Below are 16,919 nucleotides of genomic sequence, written 5' to 3' on the forward strand. Positions count from 1 at the left end.
ACTTCGTATGCGGAAAGGGAACAAAGTACATATAAACAATATTTAATACGGGAATGGTGAATACTGGAGATTCTGTTGTACTAAGGCCTATTTTTATTACCAATATTTTTTCGATTGTAGTCAGAATTTACAAAAAAAAAATCTGCCGTATCGCATCCCTACACAACTACCATATTTTTTATTTAGAATTCCCAAAACTACGTATCATATGGCAAATTTCAGATTTGACTCCTGGTTTTAACACTTCACTAACACAGCATTCCCTTCCAGTACGAATTTCACGCACATTTACAATGCAAGGTTCTAGCTTTAGCGGTTTCGCCCAGAACTTGAATAGGTCCGTTAAATTTTCGGCATTCACAATGGCCATAAAAATCCACGTTTTCGTATACCCCATATAACGGTACCTCTTAACTTACATATATGCTGTTTATATTAGAGCTTTTTGCAGGGTTAACCTTCTTTATAAGGATTTGTTTGAAATATAACCAATGGAATTGACATTTAAAACCCAGTCGGTTTGTTAAATCCGGTTATATATAAACGGGGTATTAGTGTATTTTAAAAGAAGAATAAATCTATATTGTCCAATTTTCTTTAAATTTGGATATAAAAGTTTAATTTAAAAAATGTGCACTTAAATCCACGTTTATTAGAAGAGATTTTTTGAAGATTTAGAGTATTTTGAAGATCTTCTGCACATTTTCCAACGGAAATTCGGAATTTGTGGCATGAAAGTTTAGAAAAACTTTTATACAAAAACTTGTACTTAATGTGCACGGGTATGTCAACCGTATATAATGAAAAATTTGTTGGAGGCATTTCAATTTAGGCTTTTTTATTATCATGAGGTAAATAACTTCTAGTTAACAAAATTGTTGCATTGGACCACGGTTTCAAATTAAAATACCAAAGCAGTCAGAACAAAAAACATTTTTTGAAAAGATACTTCACGTTTGACAAATTAATTTCAGTACACTACTTAGAAACGCCTTGACGTTAACATCAAATCAATGGAACAATATTCAGTACAATTTTTCAAACTCAGAACTTTGTCTCAAATTTTAGAGTGATCTTCATAACAAATATTTTTCCATTTCGTATGTTTTGTACAAATAGCGTATTTCCAAATTATATAATCCCAGATTTGTCCCTACACTCAACACCAAATTTAGTACTTTAACTGTTTACACAATACCAAAATGGTTTTGGTACCAACATGTTACCCAACTTTTCGTACACATAGGTAAACGTTTCAAAAATTAATTCCTTATATTCAACATATATCCTAACCCCAATTCACTTTTCCACCTTTATCTGTTCTCCTGAAACCCATTATAGTACCTTTTGTATAAATAAGTACGAATTTTCAAAACCAACTCCCTACCTCCTCTCTAAACACCAATTGCTAATCTAATACCGAATTTCAAAATTCCAGTTCTACCCTTTACAAAATCACAAATTGTACAAAATTCGATACCATATAGCAAATACCAAAAGGTACCAAATTTTGTACCATTTAGCACTTTTCGTACACGATTTTCCAAAATGTACTTTCATATCTCAGCTCTATCCGTTCATCTAAACCCAATTTATAGACAAAGTAGTCCTATTTAGCACTTTTCCGAATTTTCAAAACTACCTCAATCCTACACTCCAACAGTAATCTGTTCACGTAAATACAAATTGCGAATTCCGTACCATTTAGTACTGCTTCGTGTACATTAGTACGATTTTCCAAAGCTACCTCCATCTCTCCATTCTATATTCCAACAGTAATCTTAGTTCCAAATTTCAGGATTCCGGCTCTTCAAATCCAAATCATACTAAACTCACTACCATTTAGGACTTTTCGACCTTTGGTACACCTTTCTTACTCTCCATCAGTGACCTTCATTCCAAATTTCAGGATTCCAGCTCGATTCGTTCACCCAAACCCAAATTGTACTAAATTTAGTACCATTTATTACTTTTCGTACACTTATAGTTCGAATTCAAAAAAAACCTTTCTTTGTTACTCTCCACCAGTGACCCTAATTTCAAATTTCAGGATTCCTGCTCTATCCGTTCACCCCAATCCAAATTGTACTAAATTTAGTACCATTTAGTACTTTTCGTTCCGTTATAGTTCGAATTTACAAAAACCTTTCATTGTTACTCTTCATCAGTGACTCTCATTCCAAATGTCTGTATTCCAGCTCAAACCGTTCACCCAAATCAAAATTGTACTAAATTTAGTACCATTTAGTACTTTTCGTACCCTTAAAGTTCGAATTTCCAAAAACCTTTCATTGTTAATCTTCATCAGTGACCCTCATTCCAAATGTTTGTATTCCAGCTCTATCCGTTCACCCAAATCCAAATTGTACTAAATTTAGTACCATTTAGTACTATTCGTGCACTTATGGTTCGAATTTCCAAAAACCTTTTTTTGTTGCTCTCCGCAATTGACCCTAATTTCAAATTTCAGGATTCCAGCTCTATCCGGTCACACAAATCCAAATTGTACTAAATTTAGTACCATTTAGTACTTTTCGTACCCTTGTAGTTCAAATTTCCAAAAACCCCTTGGTACATCTTTCTAACTCTCCATCAGTTACCCTGATTCCAAATTTCAGAATTTTAGCTCTTCCCGTTTGCCTAATACCAAGGGTACCATATTTAGTACCTTTTAGTACTTTTCGTACACTTCTAGGTCGAATTTCCAAAAACCCAGCCTTATCTCACCCCTACACACCAACAGCAACCTACACCCTAAATTTCAACTTTCTAGCTTCAGCGGTTTCGTCTGGGCGCTGATGAATCAGTCAGTCAGTCAGTCAGTGAATACCTCACCTCACTGCTCTTTTATCAGGCATGTCACAGATTCCGATCGGAATGGTTTCAATTCCGTAATTTCATTTCGATCGTTTTTGTTTTAGCTTCTTCAGATTCCGATCGATTTTGTAAAATCGGAACACTTCATTATTTAGTTTAAATATGAAATTAAATGTGAATTTGTTAACAAAACAACATTTTTATTATTTCTAAGTGTTTTTAGATTGTTTTAAAGTGGCAAATTTAAAAAAATTAAAAATACAATTCCGTTTGCAAAATCAAAAGTGGTTTCATTCCGAAAAATTCTTCGTTTTTCGTTTTCTGAAGAAGCTAAATACGGAATTAATTCCACTTTCGATCGGAATTCGTTTCTGTGACATGCCTGTATATATATATGGTCTGTTCCTTTACTTTAAAAAATGGTAACAGTGGCAAAAAATGGTAAAAGTGGTGAACTGGTCTCATATAAATTGTATGCGTGCTAAAGTAAAGGAACGCTTTGCAGGTTAAAAATGGTAAGAAATGGTAACCTCAGGCAGGTAAAGGAACAGAGCTATAGATAACATATTGGCTTCATTATATTACAATGTAGAAATAAATAAATGAAATGAAATATTTTAATAAGTATAGCCTAAAAATTATTTTTAAATTGATTTTATTTTATTTTTATATGGAGTCGTAACAAAAATCGGTCACGTCTCTTTTCTCGTATTTCAACCCCATACGTAATACCAATTTGTCGTATCAAAAAAATAAATGTTAATTATAAACCAAAAAAAATCAGTTTTTCGATCTATATCATTTTTTATTACGTAGAAAATGTAAACTACGACAACGTCTACGACTACGCCAACCGTAATAAGGCTGAATATTTGAGGTAACACCCAGAGGGTTAAACAACTCTAATCACTAATGGTTTTGTCTATGGAATCAGTTTAATTGCCCAAAAAATTCTCAATTTTTGGGAAACATCGCTGCAAGGACAGTAGCCTGGGGCCTTATTACGACATTCGATTCGATCGAGAATTTGCTCGTGAATGAAAAAATCGAACTATAAAAACCTCGTGTTCTTCAAAGAACATTAAGAAGTTAGATGGTAAAAATGTGTTTATTTTAAAACAAAAACTAAAAAACAAATTTATTACTGAAAAATGTAAATATTTGTTGAAATCGCTGAATAATACTTTGGGTAATAATTTCGGAATGAAATTGTGCTAGAAAATTGTAGAAAATGATTTATTTTTGTAAAACTTTTTGACATTGACATAGCAAAATTGAACTGCATTATGCACTATGTCCAATCTTTACAGTTCTATGTCTTTGGCAAATACTCGATCGAATCGAATGTCATAATTAGGCCCCTATTTTTGGCCAACATCCAAAGGTCTTTTGTTTTCATAAGCCTTCAAATCTATTGGATTTGCTACTATCAACTAAAATATTTACAAATTTGGTCCTAAACTCAACTAAACATATTTTTATTATCCTGTTTCACCCACACTCCTATTTTTTTTTTGAACAAAAAATTTTAATACGATTTATAATGTTGGTGTAAACAGTAAATAATTTAAAACAAATTGCCACATTTTTGCTTATGAATTGAGAGTTGGAATGTCAACAATGTTAAACAAATACAAAATAGGCCAAAATGGAAAAGTTTAAACATGTTTGTTTGACCATTCCCTTGGTGTGTATGGGCACTCCTATTATTTTGAACACAGCTGAGACTCTAAACGCGTGCTCACCTCCTTCATACACAAAACATTAGAAATTTATAGAGAAAAATACTGAATTAATCAGGGTTATTATGAATTTGACTTTCTGCCGTTTCAACTTAAAGGAAAAGGTGAGACAAATCACGGGGAGTTGATATTCATAATTTATTTCTTTTTTATTTTATTTAGAAACAACTTTACATTTAACTTTAATTGGGCTGAATAAAATGCCTCGATGGATTACTGTACATCAAATACCATTAAAATAAGATCTATCTTATAGGATGTGGTAATCTGAACCTATATGGGTAATATTCTTTTAAAAGATATTTTAGAGAATTTAATTAAAAACTTCAAAATACCAAAAACCGGGAGGAACTTTTGTATAGGAACTATTCCAAACGTAGTCCGCGATATGGTGCATTTTCAATTCTAAATATTCAAGGAATACGAATTTCAAACATTCGGCCATGTTCTGAGACTCACTTCACGCCTCAAGCATTTTGTTCACCCCATTTACGCTTATTTTTCCGAGTATTTTATGGACGGACTAGAGTGCACTCTTCTTTTTAAATACCCCAATGAATCTTAGAGGTCGATTATGGATAGCAACTCAACTGTAGTTGCGTTGCCAGAAGAGAAAATCATGCAATTAAAATAAGTAAAAAGACGGAAATTTTTGTCAAATTCAATCAATGTCAATATTTTGAACCTTCAGCTATTAATTTAATTGCAAAATAGTATAAATTTTAATGCAGAAATAGAAAATTATATTACTAAATTTGCTGTGGGCAACGCAACTGGGGTTGGGTTGCTATCTATAATCGACCCCATAATCCCAAGAAATTCGCAAAAAAAAAAAATAGCGGAAATGGGGTGAACAAAATGCGTGAGGCGTGAAGTGAGAGATGAAGTTTGTGTCAGAACATACCCGATTACTCTTAAATATTGTGAACTCTCCCTATTGAACTCTCCTATATGAATTTTGTGGCATAATTTCATATAAAATCGACCTTTAAAACCTTTACCATTTATTACCTTAGTATAAACTATGTACATAATATGTATGTATGTATATATTATGTATGTGTTGCAATAAATGTTTAATTGTATATGAATGTTTTTAAACTATCTTTTTATGTATAAATTTTAATGTAAGCAAGACATGAATTTAATAAAAATAAAAAAGAATAGTTTACTTGACGCTTTACAACATTTTTAACCTTCGTGATTCAATGTGGTTGGTTTGGTCCTGTTGTATGGTCTCTTATGGTCCTACCAACTTAGTTGTGCTGATTCAGTCAGTACCTTTAAGCATTATCTTCCTCGTTACAAAAAAAAAATTTTTTTTGACCGTAGGTCACTTCTTTTGAGAATAGCTGCACACATTTTTTTAATTACGTTATGGAAATAATCGATGGCTATATATGGATTGAGAAGCTTAACTAGAAGGATCATGTTAAGTACTAGCAAAAATTCTTACTTATATTCAGCACGTATACGCATATTAATGGATGACCAATATCGATATCAATCGCATAGCAATACACAAAATCACATAATGTGGCTGGTTTCATCTATTTTAGTAATCTTTATTTATAGTATATGGTTGATCTTAATAAAGTATTGGAATTTTTTAATTCTTACAATAAAATATTTTTTCTTTAGGTATTTCCATAACATGAAATTGTTCAATGGTGATGAATATTCAATTGTTATAATTGTGTTTTTTGTGAAGCATACTTAAATACCAACAAATGAAAAGGATATACGGATGGGATAAATTTCATAAAAACAACTGAAAGGGGAATCATCCTACGTAGATGCTTTTTTCTAAGCAAAATAATACAAATGTAACAGTAGTGAAAATCAATAAACAAATATATAGCGAAAAAGTAGCGAGTGACGGAATTTAATTTGTACCAATAAATAAAAAATATATTAAACAATTGAATTTTAGCAACATTATAGCAATGGATTATGTTTGGGGCGGTTTTACTTGGAAGGCGACGATAAAGAGCTGTTTATAGATTTGTTCAATCGTTCCTCTTCCTCTTTGTCCAAACCAAGCGCCATTGTTAGTAGCCTCACAACGCATTTTGTTTCTTGAACCTCGCCCTTATCATTTGATGTTATATCCTTTTCGAGCTTCAATTTTTCCTCAGCCACCATCAGCATACCCTCTTCAATGGTTCCCTCTGAAATTAAGCGATAAATGCTCACAGGTCTTGTTTGACCCATGCGATGACAACGATCTTCAGCTTGTTTATCATTATATGGATTGAAGTCAATATCGTGTATAATACATGTATCGGCAGCAGTTAAATTTATACCCACACCACCAGCTTTGGTGGACAATAAGAATATAAATATTTCTGAATCGGCATTGAAGTCATTTATCATATCCTGTCGTTCCTCTACGGCCGTCGACCCATCCAGACGACAGTAACCATGTTTGCGAATATCAAGATATCGTTCAACAATATCAAGCATCATAGTAAATTGGCTGAAAATCAAAACGCGATGACCCTCCTCTTTTAGTTTCGGCAACAGAGTATCCAAATGTTTAAATTTGCCAGAATCACAAATAAGCCTATCAGGTATAATGACATCGTCGAGTTCCTGTGGATAAGAAAAAACATATTAGGTTATAAGTATGCATGCAAATCAGTAAGTTTTGACATATTTTAACTTACATGTTTGTTACATAATTGCCATACTTGAAAGTCGGACATAACAGCCATTTCCTCAAATATGTATTGTGGATTTGTTTTCTTGTAGCTAGAAACTGTGGCTAATCGCTTTGAAAATTCGCGCAATTTTTCATCACTGAAATAGTAGCGGCCCAATAGTGGGTGATTAGCTAGTTTCCTCATTTCTACCATAATTGAAACGCCAGCCCGCTCACCGCTGCAAATTTCTCCACGATTGTTCGAATAGTATTCTACTAAATCATTGTAATGACGTTTTTGAGAATCTGTCATGGCGACTTTATTCTAAAATATAAATAAAAAATAATACAGTCGAAATCGCTTATAACGTCGTCGTTTATAACGTCATATCGCTTATAATGACAAAATCCAAAAGTCCCGAATTTCTGCCCTTTATATTCCACACAAATAAATATCGCTTATAACGTCGTCGCTTATAACGTCATATCGGTTGTAACGTCGATTTTTTGTGAAATAATTGAATTTTGCTATCGGTTATAACGTCGAACCATGCAAAGAAGACACATTTTCGCAACATTTTGTGGTATGTATGTGTATGTAACATATGCGCAACATGTTCGAAGATAGGGTTGGACCACTGAATTACGACTCCCATGGATGCGCTCTCAAATCAATAAAGCTTGAGTTTTTGCCATCTAATGTCACATTTGTTTTCAACCTATGGACCAAGGTGTATTCAAAACACATTTGCGGAATCGGAAAATATCCACTATCCTGGTAAGAATAAAAAAGGATCAAAGTAGAAAATCAAATGTGTTGGATGTCGTGTTATTGTTAGATGAAGCGTGGAAAAATGTAACGTCGTATGCCATTGCTAATTGTTTTCATCATGCGCGATTGTCAATGGCCCTTTTAACGATTCTGAAGACATTTATCTTCATTCTCCCTGCACGTAGAAGATATTGATGAATAAGTTGCCATTGATGACAATGTTTTCAATGACGACATAATATTGGAAGATGAAGGCAATTCTAACTAAGAAATTGAGGATACTATTCTGTAGTAGAATTTTAATTACTGTCAGTGTCATAGACGTGTCTAGCTATAGAAACACTTCAAAAATTTATTTACACAGAAGAATGTGTTTTTAAAGACCCTTTCAAAACTCAGATCTGAGTTAAATTTAAAACTTATGTTGGAATTCAATAGCACAAACTAACAAAAACTAACTAAAGATAATCAGATAACCGTGTCCCATATTAACGTAATATATCTGCTGAAGAATGAATTTAATATACATAGTTATTTTTTTATTATTTTGTTTTTATGTCATTCATATGTACGTATGTATATGGATGAAAAAGTAATAAAACAACATATTTATACCCAAAAGTCACTATACATAATAAAATTTCACCTCTTTTATAAGTATCGTTTATAACGACTATCGCTTATAGCGTCCGATTTTGGTCGGTCCCTTGACCGACGTTATAAGCGATTTCGACTGTAATTGAATCAATTGCAAAGTTTTGTGCTTATTTTATGATTTAATAAATATTTGTAAAAACATGAGGCAAGAATAAAAAGTTTATGATTAGAATGTTTTAACATTAATTCTTCCATTTAGAACGTAAAATAAAAATGTGGCTAGGACACACCGACATTAAGATGTACATTTTTTAGACTAATTTATAATTATCGTCAGACTTACAATGTATGTATACTTTTTAGGTAAATGGCTAAGAACGTCTTTCTTTAAACGTCTTAGTACAAATGGTTTCATAATGCGTTTGGCTCTCTCCACTTGTGTCTCCTGAAATTGTGACATTTCCTCGTTGCCATTGTCCACTTTACTTTTCTGAAAATAAAATAATAAATTTGAAAGAAAGAAATAAAATTCAGGAATAAGATATCTAATATCTTAGTGTGTGTTCTACCTAAAAAAACAAAAATGCATGCGGCGTTGAATACACTGCATCATAAGTTTTAATCTGAATTAACTTTCTTCGTTGAAATACTGGAAAATATGTTCTACACTCAACGAGCGTACCCCAATTAATATTAGCTCGAAGCTCAACTTGTTTTTACCATTTGCGCGTTTCTTAAGGAGAAAAAGTCTTACAAGCGTGACTAGTTTTGATAACAGGAGGTTTGTAGTAATTCGAACGAATCTGAATTCGGATCGTAGTAGATCGTGGTAATATATTTGTGTACCAGAGCAATCAAACACACGGTTTATATGTTCTGCGATTCTGTTCTGTGGCATAAACTTTAAAAATATTTAAAGGGTGACCCCCACTTGTAAATTTCAGAAAATCGAAAAAAAATTTAATTGCCTATTTTAAAGTAGAAGTAGCGTTTAATATGCGGAAAGTCGATCAGAATAATATTGCCTGAAATAATAGCTTTGGAAGGGAAACATTTATTGTGTTTTGTATGTAACATATAAAACTCTTGCTCAAAACTAACAAACCTATTATCATAAAAACTTGTCCTTCATCGATCGATTTTATTTTTAAATCTTTTTTGCCCGTTTTATGACCAGAAAACGTCACTTTTTTAAGCCAACAATTGAAATTTTGATTTTCTTGGTCCACCATTTCAGTAAAATCAAATATTTTTAAAAAATCGGCCCAGTTTTGAGATCCTCCATTACAACAAAATCTGCAATATTATCCCATTTTCCAAAATGCCATTTCTTGAATAGCAACGTTGTTTTTGAACGTAGAAGCTTGAGCATGTATTTTAGCTTTATGTATCAGATTACGATGTTCGTGTCGGTTACGTCTTCGGTCATTTATGGTGACGTTATGACGATCGTTTTATTAGTTTTCGAGCTAGAGTTGGCGCCGCAAAACGGTTTTACAAAAGAAGGGTTTCGCGGACGGCCATTTGCCACAAAACCACATAATATTTTTCAACAAAAAAATCAGACACTAGATTAAAACATACTCTTTCAGAAGAAAAAATTATCTACCAAAAAAGTTTGGCAGTTTTCTTGGAAAAAAATCATGAAAATTTGCCTTTTTGGGGCTTTACAAGTGGGGCTCACCGCCTAAGTGTAGCTGATTGGGTAAGTTCTCTTTTCGATAATGGTTTCGAAAAGTATGCATGAACACTACTTTGAGAAATACATACGTTAAACTCACCTTTGCAAACAAACTTTTTATATCCTCCACATTTTTACCAAAGAATGTTGGCATGACGAAACAGAGCAGTGACATCAATTCCAAGAGATTATTTTGTAATGGTGTGCCTGTGAGTAAAATACGCATTTCTGCATTAATTGTAATCAGATTTGCATATCGCTGTGTAGTCATGTTCTTCAACATATGAGCCTCGTCGAAAATCACATAATGTAGCTTACTAACGCGAAACATTTTTCTTTCTTCGGGTGTACTGGAAACAATGTGATATCTAAAAGAAAATAACAAGGCCAGAGAAAATTAATAATCAAACAATTGTAGAGCGAATTTAATGAAGCTACATACGTTGTCAATAATACATCAAAACCAGTGAAACCCTCCTTGGCGAATCGAATTCTCATTCGCCTTCGTTCTTCCTGCGAGCCGTGATATTTTTCGACAACTAAACTAGGACACCATCTTGCTATTTCACCTGCCCAATTATCAAGTGTGGAAGATGGTACAACGATTAGATGAGCCGCTTTTGACAGATTATTTTCTTTGAGATATGCCAAGAATGCTATAACTTGTATTGTTTTTCCCAATCCCATCTCGTCGGCTAAAATACCATTCATTTGCTGCTTATTCATAACTGTTAACCAATTTAGACCTATTAGCTGATAATCGGCTAATTTAAACTTATCATTCAGTATTTTTGGTTGTTCAACAATACCAGCTCCAGCCTCTATTGCTGATTCCAGCCGTTGAACTAATTTGTTACACTTTGCCAATATATTGGCAACATTATTCTGTTTATTGATAAGTTCTTGAGCGTTATTTAAGAGATCTGCTGACAAGGCTTTGTTCGAGACCAACTTCTGTCGCAAATCGGCCCAATCTTTGAATGGTCTCAAATCTACAATTAAGCTGGCTTTCTTTTCAGACAAAGTCTTAACAGTTTGCAACTCAATTAGTGAGGCAGTGTTCATAAACTCAAAAACTTTTTTACGCTGACCAGTCATTTCTTTCGAACCTTCTGTATCACTGTCATCACTGTCATAAACCTGGCTTTTGGAATACTCTTCATCGTTAGAATCATCTGCCTCCGAATCCGAATGTTCTGGCTTTCTTAGTTTTGGGGGATGTTTTGCATTGCCATTTGTAGAGTTGGTCTGCTTAGGCGTAGATGTTGCAGCTACGTGAGCTCCCATTCCTCTATTCTTGGGAGTGCATTTTTGTTTCAGATAAACCAATGCCTCTGACACTACCCAGTTGTTGCGAACCAAAGCATCTTGTATATCCTATAAACATAGGTAAGTTATATTGTATGTGCATTAGAAATTATTAATTAGCACAATACGAATAGCTTATAGATGACGAGCGACTTACCATTGTGTCATATTCCGTCGATATTTTAGCGGCAGCAAGGAAGCGTTCCTCTTTTTCTTTTACAGTGAGTTCCACCTTTGCTTTTTTCGGTGAATTGCCATCTGCGCCGTCACTGTCGCTATCTGCCATAACCTGTATACGTTTCTTTCCAGGAACGCGTTCTAAATTTCCAATAATGTAATCACTTTCATTATACAAAAAGGATAAACATGATCTTACCCGTCTTTGTTTGTTGCCCAGTGGCGGCAGCATTTTTATTGATGCGAAACTGACGCAAATCAGAAACGGATGATTTAGATGTTGGCTTTGCTACCTCAGACTCCGACATTTTTTCTCTTCAATTATTTGTATCAAAACAACTTACTTAAAGTGGATAGTTGAAATTATGGAGTATAGATATGGAACTCTTCTAGTGTGTCTCATTCAATCATTTAGACGGAGGAATTTATTTTTGCTTTAATTTTGTAAGAGGATACGGCGTTTAAAATGTTATTACACTTGTAATCAATTCTCTTTTTATTGCAGATTCCTTTCTTTCTTCTTCGTATAGTTCGACAATTGGCAACGTTGCCACATTTTTATAAACTGGTTAACTTTGTGCCACTTTCATACTTTCTGTCATTGCACTATGGTTTCAATCGGGATTTTTTGGCCAAACCAAGGCATGTCGACCAGTAGTGGGATTCTGTAACATTTTTTCTACCGAACCGATATTGATAATTAACGAAAATTTTCGGTTGAATTACCGAAAGTGCTATTCTGTAACTCAATGTTATCGATACAAAAATTTTAGCGACGAATATCGGTAGAATGCCGGAATTTAAAAGAAGATGCACGTCATTTCAAAATGAAGAGCGTATACGAAGTATATAAATTATTCTAATTTTTAAACGTTTCTTGTTGTTTTACGAGAAATAGGAAAAATAACACCTTAAACGAAATAATGCTCATGTAAAGTTAACATAATTCAAATTTCCAATGAAATTATTTAAATCACTATTGTATATAAAATATGTATGTTTCAAATTACATGTAGAAAAATTCAACTTTAGGACATGTTTATATTATAGCCTTTTGCAGGGTTTACATTCTCTATAAAGATTTATTTGAAATATTAGCCATGGAATTGACATTTGAAACCCAGTGGGTTTATTAAAAATCGTAGTTAAAACTACTGGCCTGTTTCCGTACTTTATAAAGTGGTAAAAGTTGTAAACGATTTTAATATAAATTTTGTGTACGGGAACGCAAAATGTGTAAAAGTGGTAAAAATTGTAAAAACCTATTAGTTCTGGAACAGAGCTTGCGTTTACATACATATAACTATATTTACTTTATTTTTTATTTATTCCGGTGGATTTTAATTGTCAAATCCATTGGATATAGTACATATAAATTCTCATAACCCGGCAAGTTCTAATGTAAACATGGTGTAATATTCGACAAATTGGTTGAATTGTTTGAAACGGAAGATTTAAAATCCTAACATTTAATATGTATATTTTGAACATGAATATTTAAATTGTGTATATTGATATGTTATATCAGAATTACGTATTATCACGGAATATGACGACCATGGTGATATTCTTCTTTCTTTTAATGTGATGCTAATCGAAACCACCAATACATTTTTATATGGTTAGCAACTGTTACGGAATATGTCCTTCAAAATATTTTGTTCGTACTGAAAATAGTTATTATTTTCTCCGAGATTTTTCCCGCAATTTCATACATTATTTTATAAAATGTATCCATTTCTAATATGTCATACGCTTCCTATTATTTAGATTGAAAGGATCCTCCATATGTCGCAGAATTTTCTTTTTAATGCGGAAAGAAGTGTATCTCAGCTTATCTTCTTATTTGCCATGAAATATATTCCAAAATCATTTCTTAAAAAATTGATTTTCATTGATTCTTTGTTTAAAATATGAAAATTCTTTTATATCGGTAGACTTAACGACTCCTTTTTTTTCGTCGGTAACTGACCGATGATTTTCGATAAGTACCGACATAAAAATCGTTAAAATTTGTATACAGAATAGCACTTACCGACAAATATCGTTAACTATCGACATTTGTCGTTAATTCCATCGGTAGAGAGTTACAGAATCGCACTACAGGTAGTGGCATCGACATATTTGTAATATGTTATTTTAAAATTTTCTTTATGTTGTTGGGGAAATTACAACAGAAATATTTTTTTATAAAGGGATTTGACACTTCATATTCGAACAGCTGGTGTGATACCACTACCTTGGTAATTGTGCCATGGGCCAAACCTATTTGTTTGAATTTATTTTTGGGCAGAAAAGCACTTCGAATCAACCGAAAATAATTAGTTTTTGTAAATACCGTTATGCTTGGTTTACATTTACGAAATCCACTCGATTTCAACTGTCAAATCCATAGGTTAAACGTAAAATGAAATCCAAATGAGATTTCATTTGACGTTTGAGATATGGAATTGACAGTTGAAATCGAGTGGATTTCGTAAATGTAAACTTAGCATTAGTTGCCGTAAGTTGGCGTAGTGCCAAAGTCTACACTTTTTTGTATAAAAACGGGGTGAGCTAAATAAAACCATTTAAAAATTAAACAGACTTTGTGCAATAAAATATTCAAAAGTGCATGATCTTTTCTGTAAGTTAACCTTTCAAATCCAATGCTTGGTTTGCATACGGCGTCGTTTCGTGATTTCGAAGGCGTTTCGTGATTTCGCGCGGAATCAAGCAAAATTTATCATGATTTCGCATACAAAAATGACATCATCTCATTTCGTGATTTCAGCGAAATCGAAATCACAGTACTCATGATATACAAACCTGTTTTGCCTAAAAGAGTACCAAAATTTGCAACACTTTTCGCGTATCACAATAAACAAGGTAGATGGTCAATTGCTGCAACAAAAAATTTTAGTATCAACATTTGCAAACAATATCTCTGTTCCTTTACGTGCAAGAATCTTCAAGTTTTACAACTTTTTACTCGAAAAGCGTTCCTTTACTTCAGACACCATACAATTCATATGGAAGCAGATTACAACTTTTGCTACTTTTGGCGGTTTTACCATTTTGAAAAGTAAAGGAACAGACCAAATGTAAAAAAAATATTGAATTACTTTGTTACAATGCTATTTTTTTCATTGCATTCCCGTACTTTTTAATGGTAACGTTAGAAAAAAGAGCGAATTGTCAAAAGTTGCTTTCCCATACAAATTTCTTAAAGAAATCGGGAAGGGAAAAATTACGGAAATTGCAAAAACCTAAGGCCGCCATCAGACCATCTGCTTTTTCACATGTATGAAATCAGCTGTTCTGTATATTAGTATACCCAAAGAGACAACATACATGTGAAAAAGCAGATGGTCTGATGGCGGCCTAAGCAAAGCGCATCAAGTGATTTTGAGGATTTCGCGATTTATGCTTGGTTTACATTTACGAAATCCACTCGATTTCAACTGTCAATTCCATTGCTTATGCTTGGTTAACATTCGGCGTCGTTTCGTGATTTCGAAGACGTTTCGTGACTTCGCGCGGAATCAAGCAACATTTATCATGATTTCACATACAAAAATGAAATCTCATTTCGTGATTTTGCTTCAAAAAGTACCAAAAATTACAACTCTTTTCACGGAACACAATAAACAAGGTAGATGGTCAATTGCTGCAACAACAAATTTATGGCCTGTTCCCGTACTTTATAAAGTGGTAAAAGTCGTAAAAGTTGTAAAAGTCGTAAACGATTTTCATATAAATTTTGTGTACGAGAACGCAAAATGTGTAAAAGTGGTAAAAATTGTAAAAACTTTTTAGTTCTGGAACAGAGCTTTAGTATCAAAATGTGTAAACAATGTAAAAAAATATTAAATTACTATCTTTTTCTTATATTTTTTTGGCTCGAAGTCAGAGAGAAATAAAAACTAAATTTTTGTTTTTATTTTTAAGATTTTTTTTATTTTGCCAATATTTCGACCATAATCTATGGGCGTTTTGACTTTAAAAGAAAAACAAAGATACAAATATATAAATATTTTAGCAAAAATATTTGCACATTGTAGAATAATTACATTGGTTGTTTTCTTTCTTGCACTACATTCTAGGTTAGGTTAGGTTTTAGGATGCGTAGCTGCTGTGATAGCAGCCACTCCACTCGGAGACCTTGGGGTCCATTGTAATCATCCTGAAGGTTGAAACGAATTGTGGTTGTGATTGCGATATATAGGAGATGTGGATGTGTGATAGTAGCTGTGGGTAGACGGAGCTTGTGAGTGATGTGGTTGTAAAAGCGTAGAATCCAATAGTTCAGGTGTGGTGGTGATGGTATTGAAGGTGATGACGGGTGAGATGTAGTGATGTATAGGCGATGTCTGCAGATTGGGTGTGAATTTCGGATGCAACTATAGGAGTAGAAAGAGATTATAGATGAGAGTGTAGATGTGGAGGTTAGATATAGAAGTAGTGAAATTGTAGTTTTGATAATAGAAGTAAGTTGTAGCTCGGGCGTGGTTGACAATGCTACTATGTAGGGATAGTGCTTGTCCTGTTCTCAGCACGTTGGAGCCATTTTAGGCCTTTTGACATGTGTAAAAGATCCGACGGCTCTGCTTGGCAGAATGCTGTAAGAGCATGGATGGTGTGCACACCCATGGTGCGTTGTCTTCTAGAAAGGAGCATAGGACAGCGACATAAAAGGTGCTCGATCGTTTCTATTTCTTCCTCATCCTTGCATAGCCTGCAGTAGTCAGCCGTGTGGTCTGCTTCCCATTTGCTCATCATGGATCCTATTCTGCAGTGACCCGTGATGATCCCCACTGCTAGTTTGAGGTCTGATTTCCTCATTGAGAGCAGTGAGGCGGTTCCTGACTTGGAGGGGATTGGCCAGATTGCCCTTGATATACTGCAGTTTGGCGTGTTTAGCCATTGTTGGCAGAATTTCTCCCGACATTTTTGCTCTATTGTTTTCCTGAAATGGCACAGTGGTGGCTTGATGGAGTAGTCGATTTCAATGGTTTGTGACTCCCATCCACAGCGTGCCAGTTCGTCGGCTGGCTCGTTTCCTTCGATGTTGCAATGCCCTGGGACCCAACACAAGGTGACGATTGATTTTAGTGGCTCCAAAGCGTGTTTGCAGTCTAGAACAGCCGCGGACTTGATGTACTGGGATTTGAGTGATTTTAAAGCCGCTTGACTATCAAC

At 33.8% G+C, this 16,919-nt stretch overlaps 1 protein-coding gene and 1 long non-coding RNA gene across 2 annotated transcripts; one reads left to right on the top strand and one right to left on the bottom strand.

The window, feature by feature from the left end:
• The first annotated feature begins 4,547 nt into the window (after positions 1–4,547).
• LOC141394290 (uncharacterized) lies at positions 4,548–6,320 on the top strand. The gene is made up of 3 exons (XR_012410320.1): positions 4,548–4,663; positions 4,722–4,840; positions 6,201–6,320. It is a non-coding gene; the product is annotated as an uncharacterized lncRNA (long non-coding RNA).
• On the bottom strand, positions 6,092–12,339 carry Etl1 (SWI/SNF-related, matrix-associated actin-dependent regulator of chromatin, subfamily a, containing DEAD/H box 1). The gene is made up of 7 exons (XM_073968495.1): positions 11,938–12,339; positions 11,719–11,879; positions 10,696–11,630; positions 10,354–10,621; positions 8,916–9,062; positions 7,229–7,528; positions 6,092–7,154 (listed from the first exon to the last, which is right to left on the bottom strand). The coding sequence occupies exons 1-7, from the start codon at positions 12,044–12,046 to the stop codon at positions 6,528–6,530; spliced, it is 2,547 nt and encodes an 848-aa protein (XP_073824596.1). The 5' UTR covers positions 12,047–12,339; the 3' UTR covers positions 6,092–6,527.
• Between the last annotated feature and the right edge of the window lie 4,580 nt (positions 12,340–16,919).

Source organism: Musca autumnalis, unplaced genomic scaffold (genome assembly GCF_047663935.1).
Source record: "Musca autumnalis isolate F117 unplaced genomic scaffold, ASM4766393v1 scaffold_2, whole genome shotgun sequence".
Classification (NCBI taxonomy): Eukaryota; Metazoa; Arthropoda; class Insecta; order Diptera; family Muscidae; genus Musca; species Musca autumnalis.